The sequence below is a fragment of the Carassius carassius genome, chromosome 38 (genome assembly GCF_963082965.1).
Source record: "Carassius carassius chromosome 38, fCarCar2.1, whole genome shotgun sequence".
NCBI lineage: Eukaryota > Metazoa > Chordata > Actinopteri > Cypriniformes > Cyprinidae > Carassius > Carassius carassius.
Window position 1 is genome coordinate 28,796,257 of NC_081792.1, and position 21,262 is coordinate 28,817,518.

The following is a 21,262-nucleotide window of genomic DNA, read 5'->3' on the forward strand; positions in this document are numbered from 1 at the left end:
AAACAGAACAAAAGAGGGTTAGTTTAATAAAACATACTAATCCTCAGGGCAATGTTCAGTGGTAGATCACCTGACGAAATGAATAAAACTCTTGTCATGTAATCACCTTCATGTCATTTTTTCTTTGGTACAACACAAAATGAGACGTTTAGCAGAATGCTCACGCTGGTAAAAATAAAAATAAAAGACAAATAAAAAGATATATCATTTACTCACCCTTGTGTTGTTCCAAACCAAAAAGAAGATATTTTGAAGGAAGTTGCTGGTAGCCATTGACTTCCATAGTATTCTTTTCCCTACTATGGACGTCAATGGCTACCATCAACTATCTTTTATTACAAACATTCCTCAAAATATATTTTATGTTCAACAGAAGAGAGAAATTCATACAGGTTTGGAACAATAAGGGTAAGTGAAATTACATTTTTGGGTAAACTACCCATTTAAGTGCCAAAAACAGATGAAAAACTAGATAAAAGTTTCATAAAAGTGGAATTTTTTTTAATGAGGATGTAGTTTTTATTAACTGAAAAATCTTCCCCCTCGATGAAATTCTGCAAAACAACTCCGTTGTGTTCTGTTGAAGGTTTGGAACGACATCAAGGTGAATAAATTACCTCAATTTGTTTTTTTCGATGCACTTTCCCTTAAAGTTTTACATTATGTAAATGTAAGGTGAAAAAGAAAGACAGAAGCGGGTCACTTCCTGTCCTTTGGGACGGTCTGGTCTGCCATTTTTGAAGGGTATGAACAAATTGACAGAGAAGCAGAGAGTGTGAGAGACTGCTGACTCACACTGCTTCTGTTGAGTGTATGAATCCTCTAGAGGAGCTGCTGAGAACCCCAGGTGTGGATAATGACCTGTGACCCCTGACCTCCCCCGGGTCACCCCTCACCCTCCCTCTGCTGCCGCCCTAAAGAATGTTAATACAGTCCTGAGATCAGCTGATTCACTTACCCTCCTCTCATTCCTGCCAAGTCGAGCATTACTAGAACTAGTGTTCGAAGTTAGTGCTGGTTTGCACATAGAAGCACCAGTCAAACTAGTCGTTACTGGTTACACATTACCTGATGAAAACTGTATTTAGTAACGTAATGTAGGTTAATCATTTTATTCTGATTCTGATATTCAATTTTTTGATATCAACATCATTAGATGCATTAAATCATCCATGTTTTAAGTATATTGCATAATTATTTGTTTCATACATGGTCTAATTGCTTGAGAGGTGTTTTTTCACTCAAATTTAGAAGCATGGTTTGCAAGAAAGTGGGAAAATTTTAAAGAAGGGAGAATTATGGAAGATTAATGGCCATTGTGTGAATAATATGTAATGATGTAATCCATAAGAAGTTACTGTGATCTGATTATGAGCATTATAAAACATACCTGTAATATACAAGTACTTAATTTGCGAAATCTGAAAAATAGAAAATGCGAAAACCTAGAGAACCGGAAAGCTCTTAAAATATGCTTTGATTTCGTCCAGTATTTTCACAGGACATTAAAAGATTAGGAGGAGCTCCAGGAGCGAAAGACTAATTAGAAGGGAAAGCTAGTTAAGACTTTACCATTGCAAACCACTCTTTGCATATGGCGAAGAAACCGTGAGCTGTGGTTTCCCGTTATCATAACCGCTAATAAAGCCCTGTTGGCATTAAACGGGACGTCCCGAGCCAACAGAGGTTTTATTGCAGGAAAGTGCTGATTCTGATTCTCTTCAGGCTCAAGTAAAACGATCCAGCCAAAGGAGTTATGATGAAAAGAAACACCAGCCAACATATACGACAGACTGTAAAACACTGAGGCAACAGCTATAAGTCTCTCATTAGTGAAAGGTTTGATTTCAAAGGCCTGACCTCCTCTGATTTCACGTCGCCCTGGCACCTTCGTTTCGGACTCGTTTCGGAGCCAGTAATGTGTCAGGGACGTGGTTGGTTTGGGAGATGCTCCGATTGGCACGGCCCAGCATAAGGCAACCATGCCTGGCCGAGGAATATTCTCTCCCTGCGCTGTCAGCCCTAGTTTGTGTCCCGAATGGTTTTTTCCTTCACAACGTCCATCATCCGTACGAGTTCAAAGAGCGTCTAGCTGCAGGTCTTTGTCAAAAGCCCAGTTGGATATCTTTTATGTTGGGGATGTAGGATTTCTTAGGATACTTTGATTATTTATTTATTCCTCCACTCTTGTGTGATAGTGCCAATATTTTACACGATACTGCTCAGCGCGCTCTGAAATTCATGTTACTTTATTGTAGCGCTGTTGCCTTTGAAATTTCTTTTTTGAAAGTCTTGGCTTTTTATCAACTCTCTCTCTCTCTCTCTCTCTCTTGCAGGCCCTCATCACATCTTCCCGACTTTCCATTCTCCGATCCCCATCGACGTGCGTCATCACGAGGGGAGATACCACTACGAGCCCCATGCGCTCCATGCTCTGCACGGGTGAGCCTCCAGCCCTATCCATCTCTGGCTCTTGTTCTCAGTGTTTGTGAATATAAATAATCTCTGCGCTCGCAAATAAACCGTCTGCTTTGTTTATCCCCGCGGTTAGAATGCATGCAGACATGCAACATTCAAATGCAGTGTAATCGGGTGGACCCCAAAACGACCGGCGCATGCTTTTGATGCTTCATAAAAAGCATACGAATGCGTTCAGATTTAAAGCATAAAACTGAGCCAGGTCATTCTGTTCGTGGTTTAACCATTAAAAAAAAAAGCATAAACCCTGGCCTTGTTTTCATGCCAGACACAAAACTGAAGGCCGGGTTAATCTCAAACCCAGGAAGGAGATTATTGCGGTTCAGTAGATCAAACATCTGGAGAGGAGAATATAAACTTTTCTGCTCTCATCTTCGTCTCTTTCATTTAACATTTAACCTTTAAGGCATTGAGCTGAGACCTTTTCCAGAATAACTTACTTGGCTCCTTAAATTACTTTCGGAAAGTTATCTTAAAAGAAAGCAGTATGCTATGATTATGCAGATTTATTGCTCACAGATAGTTTTTTTGATTTCTCAGGACTTTTTTTTAAGTATTATTTTTGACTTAGATGTTTCTCCTTAAATTTCTTAATGAGAACCATTCACATAAATTGTGTTTGAATCTACACAATTAGTATGTGGACAGCAGTTTAGATTATTTGATCTTCATGAGAAATTATTGCGTTCGTATTGAGACTTTGGTGTTTTTAAAAAGTTTAGCACACCGCTGAGATCTCTGATGAAACGCGAGACACATTTGAGATAACAGGAGATAAATGTGAGATTTTGAAAGCTTCAATTACTTTTTGGCTTGGTTTAATTTAGGTATCAATTTGGTCTCTAATGTTTCTCCTCAAATTCCATAATGAGATTATGGTTTATATAAATTATGCGCACAATCTTATAAAATTTGCATGATGATAGAACCTTGGGAGAACAAAACGCTGTGCTAATTTGAGAATCTGATGGGAAACGATTGAGTTCAGATTGAGATATCTGACTTATCAACAGACTTTGGTAAGAAACGCTGTGCTCATTTGTGAATATGATGAGAAACGATTGATTTTATTTTGAAATCTCTGAATTATCAACCAACTTCGGTACAAAATGCTATGCTAATTTTAGAATCTGATGAGAAATTACTGAGGTTATAGTGAGATGTCTGACTTTGGATTTGGCATCTTGAAAACCTGAGGATATTGTTCTAAAGGAGAAACATGAGATTACTGGAGAGGAACGTGAGAATTGGGATACTTCATTGGGTTTTCATATTTGTTTCATTTGTGTCCCAGATGTTTCTCCTTAACTTCCTTAATAAAACAACTCTTGATATAAATCACATGCACTAACCTTTAAAATCAGTGTGTGTGCATAGCAGCATAGCATAGAGAACATGATGAGAAATCCTTCATTATGAGTTCATAATGTTTCATGACGTTTTTTTTTGTTCTGTTTTATTGTTAGCGTCACTTTTGAAATGATTGAGTTCATGTTGAGATTTCTGATTTATAACCAGACTTTGGTAGAAAACGTTGAGCGCGTTGGAGAATTTGATGAGAAATAATTGAGTTCATACTGAGATCTGTGACTTTTGCTAGCAGACTTGAGTTGAGTACATTGTTGAGATCTGTTCTGAAACTCCATAGATGAGACACGTGAGAATAAGGCGATGTCAGCACCTGATATCAATGCTAGGAGATTTTTTCTTTCCTAAGGGTTTAGTCGTGTCTTCCCAAACAACGACGGTCTTTGGTTCTCCCAGCATCCTCTGGTTCAGGTGTGTCGAGCCGTGGCAGTAATGTAGGTTAACCTCCAGACCTTCAGAGCTTCACGCGTCCCGTATGAATTCTCCAGCAGATCAACAGCAGCGGCAGTACTGTAGAAACAGAACATAAAGTGGGCCGCGCTAGTTTTAGAAGTTGCACTTTGTTTGTTTTTCCTTAAATACAACACCACATAGTTTTTCCCCCTCCTTTGTTTTTTTTTTTTGAAACGGGGTCTGGAGGCTCCAAGGATGGTTTATCTTAAAAGAGCAGAATAAATCAATAGAATTCTGGAAGTAGCGTTGTTACATTTAAATTCACAGATTTTGATGGTGATACATTCGGTCGGCCCGCTAGCAGCTAGCCTATTCATCACACATAGAGCCATGTTGGGGGGAGACTAGCTGTCTCAACACTCGCTCGCCTTGATTAATGTGATTTGATCTTGACAGTGGACCCCTAATTCATCAAGACCTTGATCTGGCTGTCTTTTCCTCTGCCTGAGCCAAATTCATCTAATTACAGGCACATTGTGCAGCAAATTAAGCGTGGTGTCGCCCGTGGCAAGCCGGGACACTTTGTTACAGTCGTAGGGAGGCATGTCAAGGGTCTCCGAGCTGATAGTCTAACATGACATCTCCATACAGTTCGTTTTATCATTGTTTGCATATAAAATAATGAGGGCGCTGGTTATTTTGTCAGAGCTGTCAGCCGAGCAGCCGTAGGAAGCTTCCCAATGGATATCTTGTTTTCGTTCTTCATTTTTTTTTTCTTCGTTTGACAAAGTGAGCAGGGGAAAGGTATCTTTTTTTTCCAGAGCTGGCCGAAGTGAAAGTGCGATTCATCTGGAGCGCCGTGGGAATTCTCCCAAGACTCTTCCCAACGAACCTCGCACTTGTCAGCGTCGCTTCTCGTCCAAGAGCGTCTCGGAAAGCTTGCGTCGAGACGTCAGGACACTTCCACTGCTCCGATGCTGCATGCGGGAAAAAGTGTCTTTGGTTTAAGGGAATTCTTTGCATTTGTGGTTTTGTCCAGTAGTTCTTGAGTTTGTAAAAACAAGAAACATGTTAACAGTAATGCACTTACAGTGGAAGTCCAGCCGGGAAGTGTGCAGCACTGCCAACATGCTTTTAAATGCTGCTGAAACTCAGAAGTTTATGCTTTTTACAAACTGAGGAACACGTTTAAGCTAAGTTCTGTGGTGATCGACTGAAAGCTTGTAGAATAAAAGTTGCACTCTGATTTATATATTAATAATGTGGTAAATATAATGATAATTAATAATATAAATAATAATAATTTTTGCATTTTTTGTGAATTTTTTTATTGTAATTAACTAAAAGCTTGCTGATGTAAAGTTATTATATATAATTTATATATTAATAATCCATCCATCCATCTTCTTCCGCTTATCCACATATTAATAATATGGTAAATATTAGATTATTATTAATTATATATACATATATCAGCTAAGGGATCAGATCAAAGCTTGTAGACCTGGAGTTGGACTATAATTTATATTAATATTATAATATTATAAACGCATTAATTACAGTTGAATTATATATATATATATATAAATAATATTATTACTATTTCATATATTTTTAACAATTGTATAAAATATATATATATATATATATATATATATATATATATATATATATATATATATATATAGTATGTTATTTAAAGAATTAAATATATAGAGAGACAAAATTCAAATTTTTTAGACATGTAGTTGCAAATAAACAAGGTATCCTTGAGCACAGCTGTGATTATGTCTGGTTTGTGATTGGTCGACTGGTTCAGGTGTCATCAGTAATAGAGCCGTGTCAGTATGGAGGTCGCTGTCTTGTGCTTGTGAGGAAGTATGGAAGTGTTGTTTGCTCTGTGAGAGTTTGGAGACTTTCCGTGTGTGTGTGTGTGTGTGTGTGTGTGTGTGATATGGCTCTCTGGCAGAAATGTGATTTATCTAAATCAGAGTATCAGCCCCCAGGTAGAGACGAGTTCCTGTCATAGAACTATTCATCACCGCGCACACACACACACACACACACACACACACACACACACACACACACACACACACACACACACACAGCCACTAGTACATCAGTGTACAGCAGATTTCAGATGCTTACACATACTGTACGAGCTTGTGAACATATACTCTGAAATTTAGACACAATCAGTCAATCTATATATATATATATATATATACATATTTATTTATTTATTCATATGTGTGTGTGCATGTAGATAAACCCATATGTTAGTAAATATATTTTTTATGAAATAATATTTGAGTCATTCGGCTGTTAATTGTTATGAATAAATGTTTATCTGTAGACATTTTATAGTTACACATTTTTACGTTTTCTATGTAAATTATTATTTATACAGATTTTCTCATCTCTAAATGGCCTGTATTTATTTATTTAATTATTTATCTATAACTTTAAGAATAATTTATTACGTTTATGCATATTATTCTTATTATTTAGACACATTTAATATCATATATTTCACACTGAATGCATATTTTTGCATATATATATATATATATATATATATATATATATATATATATATATATATATATTCTTTTAATGACATATTGCATTTGTTATGTATATATGTCAAAGACATAAAAAAATGAAAAACATTAAATATTACTTAAATGTTTCGTTGCTTTTATGTACTTTATTTGTAGCAGCATATGTTGAGCACAAAAACAGAACAAAATGAATCAATATGCATTCATACAGTAAGAGTATAATGCTTTCACATGCACGTCTAGCAGCTCGGATCATCTTACAGTATCTTCGGTGTCTTGAAGCACGTTCTGAGACCTCTGAGACCTCTGTGCTCTTTTCCTCAGGATTGCTGAAGAGTGACTCTGTTTGTGATGCTCTGGACTCCTGTGGTGTGTGTGAATGGGTGTTAAAGCAAACGCGCGTGTCTCTATCACCAAAAGAGCTCAGATAATGCCAACACGTGGGCACCTGACAGCCTGGCACGACCTGGAAACAGGTGCTCTGCCCATCTGCTCCTCCACAGAAACAACAGCCTCGTGACGGGAGTCAAACACTCTCTCGCTGCTGAACAATAGACGCCGCAGAAACGCTGCACTCATCTGATGCTTTTATTACCCAGGACAATACCGTGGCAGATTAATAAGTGTGTATTTATGTGCTGTGATTGTGCTTTCTCTCGGTTATGACGGGAAGATAACAGGTATTTGCTAACGTCTTTATCCAAAGGTGCTAATCAAATCCATGCACAAAAAAGTGAATGCGTCACTCCAAAATATTAGGATGGCCGTCCGGTTCTGTGTCTAGAAACACTCCCTGTAGCTGATCAAGTGCTCATTTTGTAGTGTTATCCAAATTCTGATCGCTTTAATTAAAATAAACTATAATTCTAAAATGTGTAACAGTTTCTTATTGCAATTTATCAATTTATATATATTTATATATATACATATTATTAATTGATTTGTTTTAAAAACATAAAATTAAATCATTTTTAAACATAAAATTAAAACATAAAAAAAACATTTAAAAACATAATAGTATTACTTTTACAAAACAGAAGTTTTTATTATAATACATATTTTATTCTCTATTGTATTATTTTCAATTTGAACATGTATTTCTATTTAAACTATTTAAAATAGAAAAAAAAAAAAAATATATATATATATATATATCAAATAAAGTATTATTAAGATAATAAGAAGATAATATATTAGATTAGAACAGTTTAAATGTATTAAAAGTAATATAAAAAAATATATGTGATTAATTTATTAATAAAAAATAACAAAATTAAATTATTTTTAATCTTAAAACAATATTTAAACAATTAAAATATTTAAACAATATTCCAAAACAGAAAATTAAATTATATTTATTCTCTTTTTTAAATATTTTACATTTAAACATGTATAAAAACTGACTCTATATATATATATATATATATATATATATATATATATATATATATGCGTGTATAATTTTACATTATATATATGGACAATTTTTTTATAATGATGACTGAATAAATTTTTTATAAAATTAAGATAATAATATAGTTTATAATCAAAAAAATAAATATAAAATGTTGCATGTATGCTAGAAATAAAGCTTTTATTAAAATAAACTTTACATAATAAATACACAATTTAAAATGTATATAAAAAAAAAATATGGTTGAAATTTTTCATTATATGCATTTTTTTTGTGTAAAAAATTATTACGAACTACATAATGATTTTTATTATTTATTTATTTTTTTTTTAATTTTTTATTTTGTATAATTTCTGTTTGCTCCTGTCCCAGTACGTACATGAATGACTTCGGTATACAGTGAACATCTCTCTATGAGAGGAGTGTTTGGAGCCTCAGGATCCTGGCCTCGACTGTCCATCAGCGCCGTTACCCAACTGCATTCTGGGAACCTTAAGCCCCTGCTCTCTGTAGGAGGGTGGAGGTGTGAAAGAGGCAGCTTGCGAGGTCCCATAATCCCCTGGTGCAGAACGTTCTTTGTTGTTCTTGCTATGAAAATGAGAATCACTCCACAGGCTAAGCGTGTTAAATCTGAATATTGCATTACTTATTTAAGCACCGCCCGGGCTGTGTGTCTTTTGTTTGAAACTGAGATGTTTTATGTGCAGTGTGCATGTGAGACAGGCCGTTATTAAGTATGCATATGTCTGATATACATACATGCTCACTGTTTTCAGTTTGTTAGGTTTATTTGAGAAGAACGAGAAGTTTTTAAATCAGATGACATCACTGTAGTTGAACCGCTTCATTGTTTTGATGTTCTTGTCATTAAAGTGAGTGGAAAAACTTCATTAACTTGCTAAACAGATATTGGCAATGGACCGATGGAATAAAATGCATTGGAAAGACACCGGTGAGATTAAACAGGGAACAAGTGCAGATTTGGTCAGGTGACATCTATTGATTAATTTGTGTTTATATATTTCCTCGAAGGATATTTAGGAGAAAAATCAGATCTTCTTAAAACATCTAATCTTGTCCGAATGTAATTTTGTAACGTTTTAATTAAAATAAAAAAAGAAATTGTTAAAATATTTAATAAAATGTGGATTTTAGAGGAAAAAAATCAGATTTTTTTTTAAAGTAAATTTTTTATTTATTTATTTTTTTCAAATGATTTTTAAGTTTTTAAATTTAAATAAAATAATAGCTATTATAATATTTCTAAAATGTGAATTTTAGGACACAATTGGATCCTCAAAAAAATATTAAATTTTGTCTGAATTACATTTTTAAAATTTTTGATTTAAATACAATAAAAATTGGTTTAAAATATTTATAAAATGTATTTACATTTTTATTTATTAAGTATTTTATTTGTATTAATTTATTACTAAAATAATATAACATAATATAAATAACATTTTAAGAGCAAAAAAACAGGCATGCTTCATATTTGTTTGTTTAGTTTTTATTAAAAAAAACTTTTTATGATATATTCAGTTATATATTTAATTTTTTATTATTGTTAAAAGTTTTTATTATATAATATGTTTTATCATATATTAAATTATTTTATAATGATTTAAAAAAATATATATATATATATATATATTGTTTTTATGGTTTTAAATGTCATCAACATCCTGTAGATTGTGTGTCAAGAGGTTGAAATTGAGCGAGACTCTTCAACCGAACGAATATCCCACGACTTTATTGTCCCGTCTGGGAATCATTCGAAATCATCAAGAGCTTAAAACGAAATGCATCCGACGAATAAAACAAGAAAAATGATCCTCAGCTCCAGCGCAGAAGTTTCCTTGAAGGAGGGATGGAAAAGAAAGGGTGCTCTGGATTGTGTTCGAGAGTTTGGCCTTTTTCCCATCACACCTCAGACCTCAGGAATATTAGTTATGATGTTTCAGACTGAAGCCTGACAGAAAAACAAAGCCACAGTCCAGCACATCATCTCCCAGGTTCATGTTTCTCCAGATAATATCGCTCACTCAGTGCACTTATCAAATCACAAAGGCTGTGATTGAATTAAATGAAGATATGCATTGCAGGTTTCAGGGTGCTTTTGGGACGTAACATGCAACAACCATCTTTCCAAACTTGTAATGTGAAGCTTTAAAGGCTTTGTGAGGTTTAACTTTTAAAAATGAGCCATATATATTTGTATTATAATTTTACAGTTGTCATATCAGTTAAAAAATCTTTTTTTTTTTTTTTTAAAGTCATTTTTTTTAATGTTTTAATTTTATGTTACAGTGAAATATATCTATGTAATAATATTTAGTTATATTTATTTTTGCTTTTATTTAAAAAAATTTTTTTTTCTATTTTTATTTAGCAGTTACAATAATTATATTATTATTGTCTAATTGTTTTTTTTTTTCCTGACACAATTTATAAATGCAGCTGAAATCTAATTGCGTTTTTCGGACAAAGATTGTGATTACAATTCAACCTTTTAGAAGAAAAACCTGAATACATTTTTTCAAGTGTTTTTTTTTTTTATTAAAATAACAAAAATAAGTATTAAAACATTTCTAAAATGTGGAAAATTATTTTACAATGCAATTTTGTATTGTGTATATATATATATATATATATATATATATATATATATATAATACATTTATAATTATAAAATTAATAATTTACTTTTTATTATTTGCAAATTAAAATCTAATTGCATTTTCTCAGATAAAATTAATTATTACAATTGAAAATGTGTTTTTATAAGGCGGCACGATTTGGCCAAAGGTTTATGATAATATATCAATGTGGCTCTAAAATATGAATTAATACTTTAAAGTAGTAATCATAAAAATGTTTAGCATCGTAATCCCAATTGTTATTAGAAATGTTTTTCCTGAATAGTGCATATACTGTATTTATATCTATACAGAAGCAGAGTTTGTGATGTGAAGGACACAGTGTTGTGTTTGTCTCCAGTGCTGCAGGTTTGGGGGGCAGCCCGCTGATCTCGGACATCTCTCTGATCCGTCTGTCTCCGGGAGCGAGCGAGTCCAGCTTCCTCCCGCCGCACTCCTACATCTCTCCACACGTGGAGCATTACCTTCGCTCGGCTCACAGCAGCCCAACGCTCTCCATGATCTCAGCCGCACGAGGACTGAGTCCAGCCGACGGTCAGTCACACTCCAGCACCTCAGCATTTCTCTTTAAAACTCACCATTTTTTCAGGTTTTTTTTTTTGAGAGAGAGAGAGAGAAATATTACGAAATGATACTTTATTAGTAATATTTGTTTCGTTTTTTTTTTTTAGAAAATGTATATTTACTTTAGTAATAATAACAATTAATGCATATTGATAAATTATAAAAAAAAAAAAGAAGAAGAATAAAAAAATTTTTTTTAATATATGGGCTTATTTTTATGTAATTGCAATTTTTCTGATTAAAATTGTGATTGCAATTTAAAATTTTAGGAGAAAAATAAATCTGATCCTCTAAAAAAGGATATAAAAAAAAGGTGTTTCAATTAATATAAAATAAAACATAAGTACTAAAATATTTCTTAAACTTGTAACATTCATTTTTGTTGCAATGTTTTAGTTATTATATTTTTTATACACCAGCAGCAAATTTAAACAACTACAGTAAACGTACTCTTATTTATTCATTTGCAATTATTTCTAACTTCTAACTTTATTATTATTATTTTTATTTATTATTAATAAGTGTCTGCAGTGGATTTACCCTTTTAATCTTTTTTTTTTTCAAATTTGTATTTATTTATTTGCTAATTATTACTAACTTTATTATTAAAGTTATATATTTTTTTTTAAAAAATGTTATTTCTTCATTTACAATATTTATTTATTTATTTGCAAATTGTTTCTGGAGTCAAAGCACTGCCATTAAAAAAAAAAAAGACTAATAATAATATTAATATTTTTATTTATCAAGGCCGCTTTAAATTGATCAAAAGTGACAGTAAAGACATTTCGAAAGACATTTATAACAAAAAATGTTTTTCTTTTGAACTTTTTATTCATCACAAAATAATAAAATGCAACAAAATGCATCACAGTTTCCACAAAAATATTGTGCGGCACAACTGTGTTCAACATTGATAATAATCAGAAATGTTTCTTGAGCAGTAAATCATCATATTTTCATGATTTCTGAAGATCATGTGACACTGAAGACTGGAGGAATGATGCTGAAAATACAGCGGAGCATCACAGAAATACATTACACTTTAAAAGCTGTTTTAAATTATAATATTTTTTTCCAAATTTTATAGGATTTCTGTCAAATAAATGCAGCCGTTAGAGCATAAAAGACATGAAATCTTCTGAACACAAACTGGTAGTGTTTCCCGTGGTTGGTCAGAAACAGACGGGCGTTATTCGAGCCTCAGCAGAGGGTTTGCACATTTCAAAACTTCACTTTTAATGATTGTTATTTTGAATGCCTCTGTTTTGTTTCGATTATGTGTGACGTGTGTATATTCGGGTTTGGCCACATCGCCGTGAATTGTCAAACATGTGAAACTTCCCCGTCCTGCGATTTGCCCTTCGAGGGACGCTCTGGAAACAAATACTAAGCAGAATTCCCGAAATCCATCCCGAAGCCGACGACAGGCCTCTCCTCAGAGCTGAAACACAATTACATGCCTCTGGCGAGCCGACCGAGTGACATATAAATCACGCTTCACAGTCTGTCAGCCGTAATGTGTTTGCACCTTTAAACTTAAATAAGCAGCGCGCAGGAGATCCCGACAGCGATAAAGACGTAAAAGAGCCACGAGAAAGAGAAATGGGGCTATTTGAGCCCGAGCGAGTGCCTGTGGGTAGACCTTGAACACTTTCCAGACTCATCTGACCCGCTTTCAGCCCGATTCAGACCCGCTTTCAGCACTGGCTTCTGCGTTAAAAGCGTATTTGTTTTTTAAGTCAGAATACATAGAAATGAAAGGCTTTGGAAGAGAATCCGGGACGCTTGTTGGTTGTGTTCTTTGGCATGCAGAGTTATTTATTTTTCAGAGTTTTGTGCCCAGTGCATTCTGGGTGATGCTCATAAGGCGTTATATTGCACACTAACAGTGCATTGCATGCTTACATGGAACGTGTTTCTGTCGTAATGCTTGTAATCTGTTCTTGAGCCGAACCGCTTCAGCATTAAACTTGTTAAACTCTGTCTCTGATTGCTGCTGACACTTTTATAAGATGTTTAGTAGATGCAGATGTCAACATGTTTTACTGTAGGTCCCTTGACCACTCGTCTGTAAAACTTCACTTATAATGCTAGTTATTGTTTCTTGTTCCAAAAAAAGTCATAATTTACTTTTTAATGATCATTTTCCACTATATATATAGCAGGATATTTTTTTTACTGCACCTTTAAGACTATGTTATTATATGCAAATGATGTCTGCTTTGATTTGCTGACCCTGCATCAGCGTTCTTAACTAAAACTATAAAAAAAATTGTTTTTGTTAATTGAAATCGTTTTTTTTTTCAGGTAGTACAACGTTGCTATTTTTCTTTTTTTTTTTTGTACTAAAAATTACAACTAAAAGAGGTGCTGGAGATATTTTTATATTTTATTAATTAGTTTTTTATTATTATACATTTTTTTCATAAATATTTTAAATTCATTTTTATTTATATATTTTCTATTTAAGTTTTAGTAAGTTTAAGCATTTTTTTTTTACTTTTAATTTCGTTTTAAAAAAATATTTATATATTTCTATTATTTTTATTTTAATTTTAGTTTTAATTATTTTAGTACATTAAGTTAGGTTAATCAGTTTTAGACTAAAATAACTAAATAAATATATAAGAAAAATACTAAAATACTAACTACAAAAAAAAAAAAATACTAAATAAAATACAAAAATGACTAAAACCTAAAAATTAAAGCTAATATTAATTAATATTAATTAACTAATATTAATATTAATTATTAAAACAAGTTAAACACAAATAAAAATAACAAAAGCGCATAATAAAATTAAAACTTAAACAAAAATGAAAATAAAAAATGAAAATATAAAAATAAAAGCAAATTCAAAATATATAAAAAAAGAATACTATAATAGAATATAATATTATAATGGTATATACATAATACTAAAATAATACTGCTCTACATACACTGTTTTCGTCAGTTTCTAAATCCAAATGTGGGCGGGTCATATGTTAATGAGCTCATAGTTTATGATTATCCTGAAGATTTAGTCCTGTTGAGTGAATATGGCTCGTTGACTCTCTCTTCTCTCTCTCAGTGGCTCACGAGCACCTGAAGGAGCGAGGTTTGTTCGGTTTGCCCCCTCCGCCTCCCGGTGCGACCCCTGCAGACTATTATCACCTGATGACGGGCCACAGGACCCCGTACGGAGAGCTGCTGATGCAGGGGGCCGGAGCCGCTCACCTGCCCGAATACTTCACTCCGGTGGACGGTGAGTCCCAGAGACACACAGACAGGAGTTTGTCTGCAGAACTGTTGAAATGCATGATATTTGTTGTGCTAAGAGAAGCCATGTTTGTTTCCAGGACAGTAGTTCTGTCTGGCTTCAGAGGGCTTTTTAAACACGGATTTGTCTCAGATTCTTACACCAGCTGACAGTAAAATAAAGAAATGTTGCCCGGGACGCTCCACACGTGTGATTTCTCCTCTCGAAGTCATTTAGTGGTTCCTGAATCACCTTAAAAGAGGAAGTTTGTTGTTGTTTTAATATCATTGAGATATTTGTAATATTCAGAATTCGTTTTGAAATTTTCGGTTTTCATCTTAATTTAGGTTAAGTTTTAGTAATTTTGTTGAGATTTTATTTTATTTTTTAATAGTTTTTATTCATTTTTATATCAATTTTAGTTTTAGTTATTTTATTTTTAAGCTTAAATAAAAGTAAAAATAGAACTAGTACTGTTAGCGTTTTTATTCATATTTAGAATTAGTTTTTATTTTTATATTTTCTGTTTTCATTTTAGTTTTTGTTAAAGTTTTAACGATTTTGTTGTGTTTTGTAATTTTATAGGTTTTTTAAATGTATCTATTTAGTTTTTATTCATTTTATTTCAGTATTAGTTGTTTGAGTTTTTTTATTTCTTAAGCTTGAATAGAATTACTTCTAGTAATAGTACATTTATAGTTTTTAATAATATTCTGAATTGTTTTTATTTTTTTATTTTCTGTTTATTTATTTTTAGTTCGTTTTAATGATTTTGTTATGTTTTGTCATTTTTTAAATATATCTATATAGTTTTTATTAATTTTATTTCTTTATTGATATTCTGGATTCATTTTTATTTTTATGTTTTGTTTTTATTTTAAATTTTAAGTTTTATTAATTTTATTGTGTGTTTTCAATTCATTTACTATGAACAATATATGTCTATAGTTTTTATTTCAGTTTAACTTTTTGTTATTTTAGTTCCATTAAGTTAAACTAAAGGAGAATAAGAAATATTGCTTTGACAACTAGCTAAAATATTGTTTTTGGATTTTAGTTAGTTTCAAGTGACAATTTTTTATGGTTTTAGTTAACTATAAAAACCCGGGTTAGGACAAACAGATTCCCGTGGAAAAATAGTAGAGCGGCTCTCATTATTCACAACTATTCGTTTAGTAAAACAAGGTGTAGAGTTCAAGATGATGAATGTGGGAATAAAAGTTCATCAAAATAAACTGAGTATTTTTCCTTAACGAATCAAGTAATAAGTGACAGGGCATTTAGTTGATTGCTTGATTTCTATTTATGCACATTTCCCTGGATAGCTCCACCCTGCGACATTTCGTTGGTCCAAAATCTGGCTCCTTATTAAACATTAATCATCAAATATGTTCTGACTGGCTGTAATTATGCCGTGTCATGTTCAGTGTGAACTGACAGATTACTCATCACTTCACGTCTGGTAAGTCAGAGGTATTCAAAAGAAGATTTGTCAAGCTATCATAATCATTGATTCATTGCTTTTGGAATTTCTCTGCATCTGAATCAGAGTTACTGAAGCATCACAGTATTACCAGGTGGATTATGTTGTGTTTATTTAATGGTCTCTTCTGTGTTTATCACCGTTCTTTGCTGTTCTATGAATCAGTCAGAGTAAAAATACCATGACGAGCCGCTGTGAGTAATATTCCACAGAGAGACAGAGGTGTTATTTCAAACAAACACATGGTTATACAGAGTATGTCTTCTGCTCTCTATAGAACAAACATTTGTCTCATTCAAACAATCAGAGCTGAAAAACAAACACTCTCGGCCTGCTCTCGCTCTTCAGCATGACGTCCAGGCGTGTGTGCACGCAGATCTTGGGCTTTGCTGAAGCAACATGAATGAATAGCTCATTTAGTTGAGCTAACTACGTCTGGCTTTGATCTGCGTCCTGTCCGGAGCCGCTGATGCTTCCCGAAATCTTTTACACAGATGTGTTTGAATGCTGATGGTTGAATGTGTCTGGAAACAGAATGAGAAATATGATAAGTCAAGCAAAGCCAGTTAGACGGTTGTAAAGGTAACTTTGGAGTTTAAAACAGCTCATTTTCAATGGTTATATGGCATTTAGTCACAATAATCCCAAACTACCCAAAGGTACACTAACTGTATAAACAATGGACCAGCCAGAGAATCAAACATATTGCAATTATTAGTCATCATTAGATCCACAGATTAGGAAAGTGAAGAACAATAGCACAGTAGGCAAAATTCAGCATGAAGTGCTGTGGATGTTATGGATGCAGTTGTTTTTGTGCTAAATCTTGGGTTAAACTTGATTATAGCTACAGTATTGAGAGTTTCTTTTTTTCAGTTATAGCGCTAAACATTGGTGGAAATTGCTCAAATTTGGCATGCAATCTCAGATTGTCCTGGTGTGCATGTATGCCAAATTTTGTGAAATTTGGACATAATCACTTCCTAAAACTTGAATTTGTTCATATGAATTTAGCTAAATGCAAACACTTGGTGTGTGGTATTTAAACGCAATTATATGGCTTACAACAAACTCAGATGTGTGCAATATGTATCTGAAAGCAGTTCTATCCTCTGGGAAAGAGAAAAAAAGAGAAATTTAAGTTAAGAATGGCAAGTTAGAAGTTTGTAAAAGCTACTTCTAAATTTAAAAGCACCCATTTTCCATAGTTGTGTGCCATTTAGTCATGATTAACTCAAAATACCCAAAGGTGCAATAACTGTATAAATACTAAATAAACCAAAGTTACTGTAAGCATCAAAAATATTGCAGCAAGCAGCAACCATTTGGTCCAAAGATTTTAAAATGGAGGGCAGTACCACAATTGACAATTATAAAAAGATCGCGGTTACTATTTTGTGATTTATTTTCAGTTATAGCGCCATCTATTGGTGGAAATTGCTCAAATTTGGTGTGCGGTCTCACATTGTCATAGTTTGCATGTGTGCCAAATTTTGTGAAGTTTGGACAATGTCACCTCCAAAAACTCGCATTTGTTCCCATGAATGTAGCTAAATGCGAACGTCAGGTGCATGGCATCGAAACGGAATTCTTTGGGTTCCTACATTCTCAAATGTGTGTAGTATGTATATGAAAGCAGATCTGTCCTCTATGGGGTGACGAGATCATGTTAATAAATTCATTTCCACTGAGGTGATGGTATAACAGAGACAAATGTCACTGCCATCGCCGAGCGCTCTCGATACGTTCAGCCATTAAGACAAATTCCCATTCAGTCACAGATCAGTAGCTCCAAAAGGCTCCAATAAGACATTGACGTTGTGAGTTTTTTGTTTGCTTTTCTTGGTCTTTTGTATTTTTAGCATCCGTTCTCTGTGGATTTGGGTCCTGAGGCGGCTCTTAGCGCTAAAGATGTGTTAGGAGCTCCGACCATTGCCTGAACATGACAGCAAACCATTAGCTCATGCTAAGAGTAATGACCCTCACGGCAACAAAGCTGAGGGATTATTTATTAGCACTGCGGTCTGTGGGGAACCAGTCCACGCACACACAAAGAAATGATTTGTGTAATCCTGCTTGTGTTGGCACAGCACGTGATGAAATCATTATGGATGTCCGGTTGCCAGAGTCTCTGTATATGACCTCAAATCACACACACACACACACACGCACACACACTCCCCGAGTGTAATGCTTTGCACCTGTTGAGTTCACTGCAGTTGTCTCAGTAATTCTCCACTGAAATAGCAAACAGATGAATCTGAAACATCCTGTACACAAGTTATCAAGCTGGCTACCTGAATAATCAGACGTCTGGTTTAACCGCGCCGACAATTGATGAAAACTGTATCTCTCAGAAAGGGTTTCGAATCCCAGTTGATGTAACCAAGACAATCTTGAGTCGTAGACAAGCAAACACGCACTTATTATTCACACACATTCCTTTTTGTGCCAGAATCGGTTCTTTAAATTACCCTCATTAAACAAAGTCAAGTCTGCAATAGTTTGATTGTTATCTGGGTAATTACAGTAATTTATTGGGAAGGATTAATTATCCCAAATCAAATCAAAATGAGGTCATGCTGAGTTCGAGATGGAGACGATTAAGACAGTTCACCTAACCGGTTTGTTTTTTCACTAATCCCATTCGGCCTTGAACACAGCGAGTCACTTTAAACTCAGTTTCAATTTAATTCATCTTAACTTTATTTTTTATGCACAATATCCAACTAAAAACATAAATGATTATAGAGAATTTTTTATGAAAAACATTTTATTTATAAACATTTTTAGTACAAAATATTTTAGTTGTAAGTTGTTCGTGGAAAAATACTATTTTATTTAAAAAAAGATATATAATATTTTTATTCTTTTTAAATATATTTACAAATATTTTATTTAAAATATTTAAATAATCTTTTATTTAAAATATATTTTACATTTCAAATGTTGTAAAATATTATTTAAATATTTGTAATAAATATTTATATTTAAATATAATATCTAATTGTATTGTCATCTTCTTTTTATCTATTAATTAATCATGCATTAATATATTTTATTGTAAAGTTATTGTACAGACACAAGAAAATGCAATGATACATGAGGAAAAAGATTTCATCCCAAGATTGATGCTTTTTTTGTTTGATTTATTTTTTATTTTTTCACAACGTTTGTTATGACATCTTCACTATCTGTGTACAGTATATTTTGTTTTCCATGGCCAGGAATCAGTCTTGAGCTCTTATTGATGAGGTCCGGCTCTTTCCTGCGGAGCCATGAGTCACAGAGCGTGTGTGAGAACATCGATCATGCAGTCGTGCTCCACACACACACACACACACACACACACACATGGTTCCTAAAATAGCTTAGCGTTGGGTGAAACTGGAAATGACACGCTGAGATTCTCCTGAGTGAGAAAAAGAGAATCCAACAGAAGTATTGATCACCTGATCGGATGGTAAACTGGTGTTCATGTTAGCAGTTTGGCAGATTGAATCCATTATCAATGGAGCAGAATTATTGATTGAGTTTAAAATCCTGATAGATTTGGGATAAACATATTTGGAAAAATTTACATCAATGAATTGCAGTATAAATATGTATTAAGAAAGTAATATATATATATATATATATATATTTAATATATATATTTTTTTTATTGATAGATTGGAATTGTCTGGATTTCAAATCCAGTATAATTTGCATTGATCAATTGTACAATTAAGATTTATTAAGGTAGTAATTCTTTTCACACACAATATTCCCAAATATTATTTTTTTTTTAGAATTCAATACCTTTTTTATTTGTAAATATTCTTTTATTTTTAAAATAATATTTTAAATGAATATGTTTTAACGTTTTTATTTTTTAAATAATATTAGATTACAATGATTAGATATACAATATTAACCTAGTAGTACAAAACTGTAGGGGCATTTTTATTTGTATAATAATTGTATTGTACAATTTTAATAATATTATAACTTTTTATTCAAGGTAATATTTTGATCGTTTTTATTGATTAATTGATATTGACTAGATTTCGATTATAAATTCCCTGGCAACTGTCAATGATGAATTGCATGATAAAAATGTATTAAGCAAGTGTAATCGATTTTGATTTGATGTCCCGACAGTGTCACGGTTTCCCAGCCCTCGTGTGACGCCACGCTTGAGTCGGAAGCGAGCTCTGTCCATCTCTCCGCTCTCAGACGCCAGCATCGACCTGCAGACCATGATCCGCACCTCACCCAACTCTCTGGTGGCCTACATCAACAACTCTCGCTCCAGCTCGGCCGCCAGCAGCTCTTATGGACACCTGTCCGTCGGAGGCATCAGGTACCGACTGGATTTGAATGTTAGTGTCCATCATGTGTTTTTTTCGTCACGTACAGCACGTTTCCATCTCTGCTGTTGTGTTGCAGTCCGTCGTTCCCGTTCCCACACTCCATTAATCCGGTGGCGTATCAGCAGCTGTTGTCTCAGCAGAGAGGCCTCAGTGCGTTCGGACACACGCCCCCGATCCTCCAGCCGTCTCCCATGTTCTCCAGCAGACCCCCGCTGAGCCTCTCCTCGCTGCAGACGCCCGCCTCCAACGACACTGAGACCAGGGTACCACACACAACTAACAACCGCCACATTCCCACTCATCAGCCTCCTTTTAGTTTCTCAGAATGCCTTATTATTTTATGTATGAAATGTGCTGTGCTAAATAAATAAATAATGATAGTAATAAGATTTGCATAGTTCAAGTGGTAGAGCATTTGCGTTAGCAGCGCAAGGTTGTGGGTTCGATTCCCAGGGAACACATGTTAGGTTAAAAATGTTAGCATGAATGTACTGTAAATCGCTTTTGATAAAAGCTTCTGCTAAATGCATTAATTTAATTTAATAAAAGGTGCTGTGCAAATAATATTAGTAGTAGTGGCAATAAATAAATACATATTTGTTTTATTATAATATTAATTAAAATATTATAAATAATATGATTATATTTTATGTATGAAAGGTGCTATTAAAATAAATACTAATAATGACAATATAAAAAATATTATTATTATTTGTATAGCATGCATTAATTATTT

The 21,262-nt window shown here is 33.3% G+C and overlaps 2 protein-coding genes across 3 annotated transcripts in view; one reads left to right on the top strand and one right to left on the bottom strand.

The window, feature by feature from the left end:
• LOC132119127 (mitochondrial import receptor subunit TOM20 homolog B) overlaps nucleotides 1-21,262 on the bottom strand; it is a 412,651-nt gene that overhangs the window by 75,653 nt on the left and 315,736 nt on the right. The gene's annotated exons all lie outside the window — the stretch shown is intronic.
• Nucleotides 1-21,262, top strand: part of LOC132119727 (zinc finger protein GLI2-like) — an 82,701-nt gene that overhangs the window by 42,609 nt on the left and 18,830 nt on the right. For both annotated transcript variants that reach the window (XM_059529926.1, XM_059529925.1), the window contains exons 3-7: nucleotides 2,337-2,442; nucleotides 11,221-11,414; nucleotides 14,521-14,694; nucleotides 20,315-20,516; nucleotides 20,603-20,789. In XM_059529926.1, coding sequence (XP_059385909.1) covers nucleotides 2,337-2,442; nucleotides 11,221-11,414; nucleotides 14,521-14,694; nucleotides 20,315-20,516; nucleotides 20,603-20,789 — 863 coding nt within the window. The remainder of the gene's footprint in view (nucleotides 1-2,336; nucleotides 2,443-11,220; nucleotides 11,415-14,520; nucleotides 14,695-20,314; nucleotides 20,517-20,602; nucleotides 20,790-21,262) is intronic.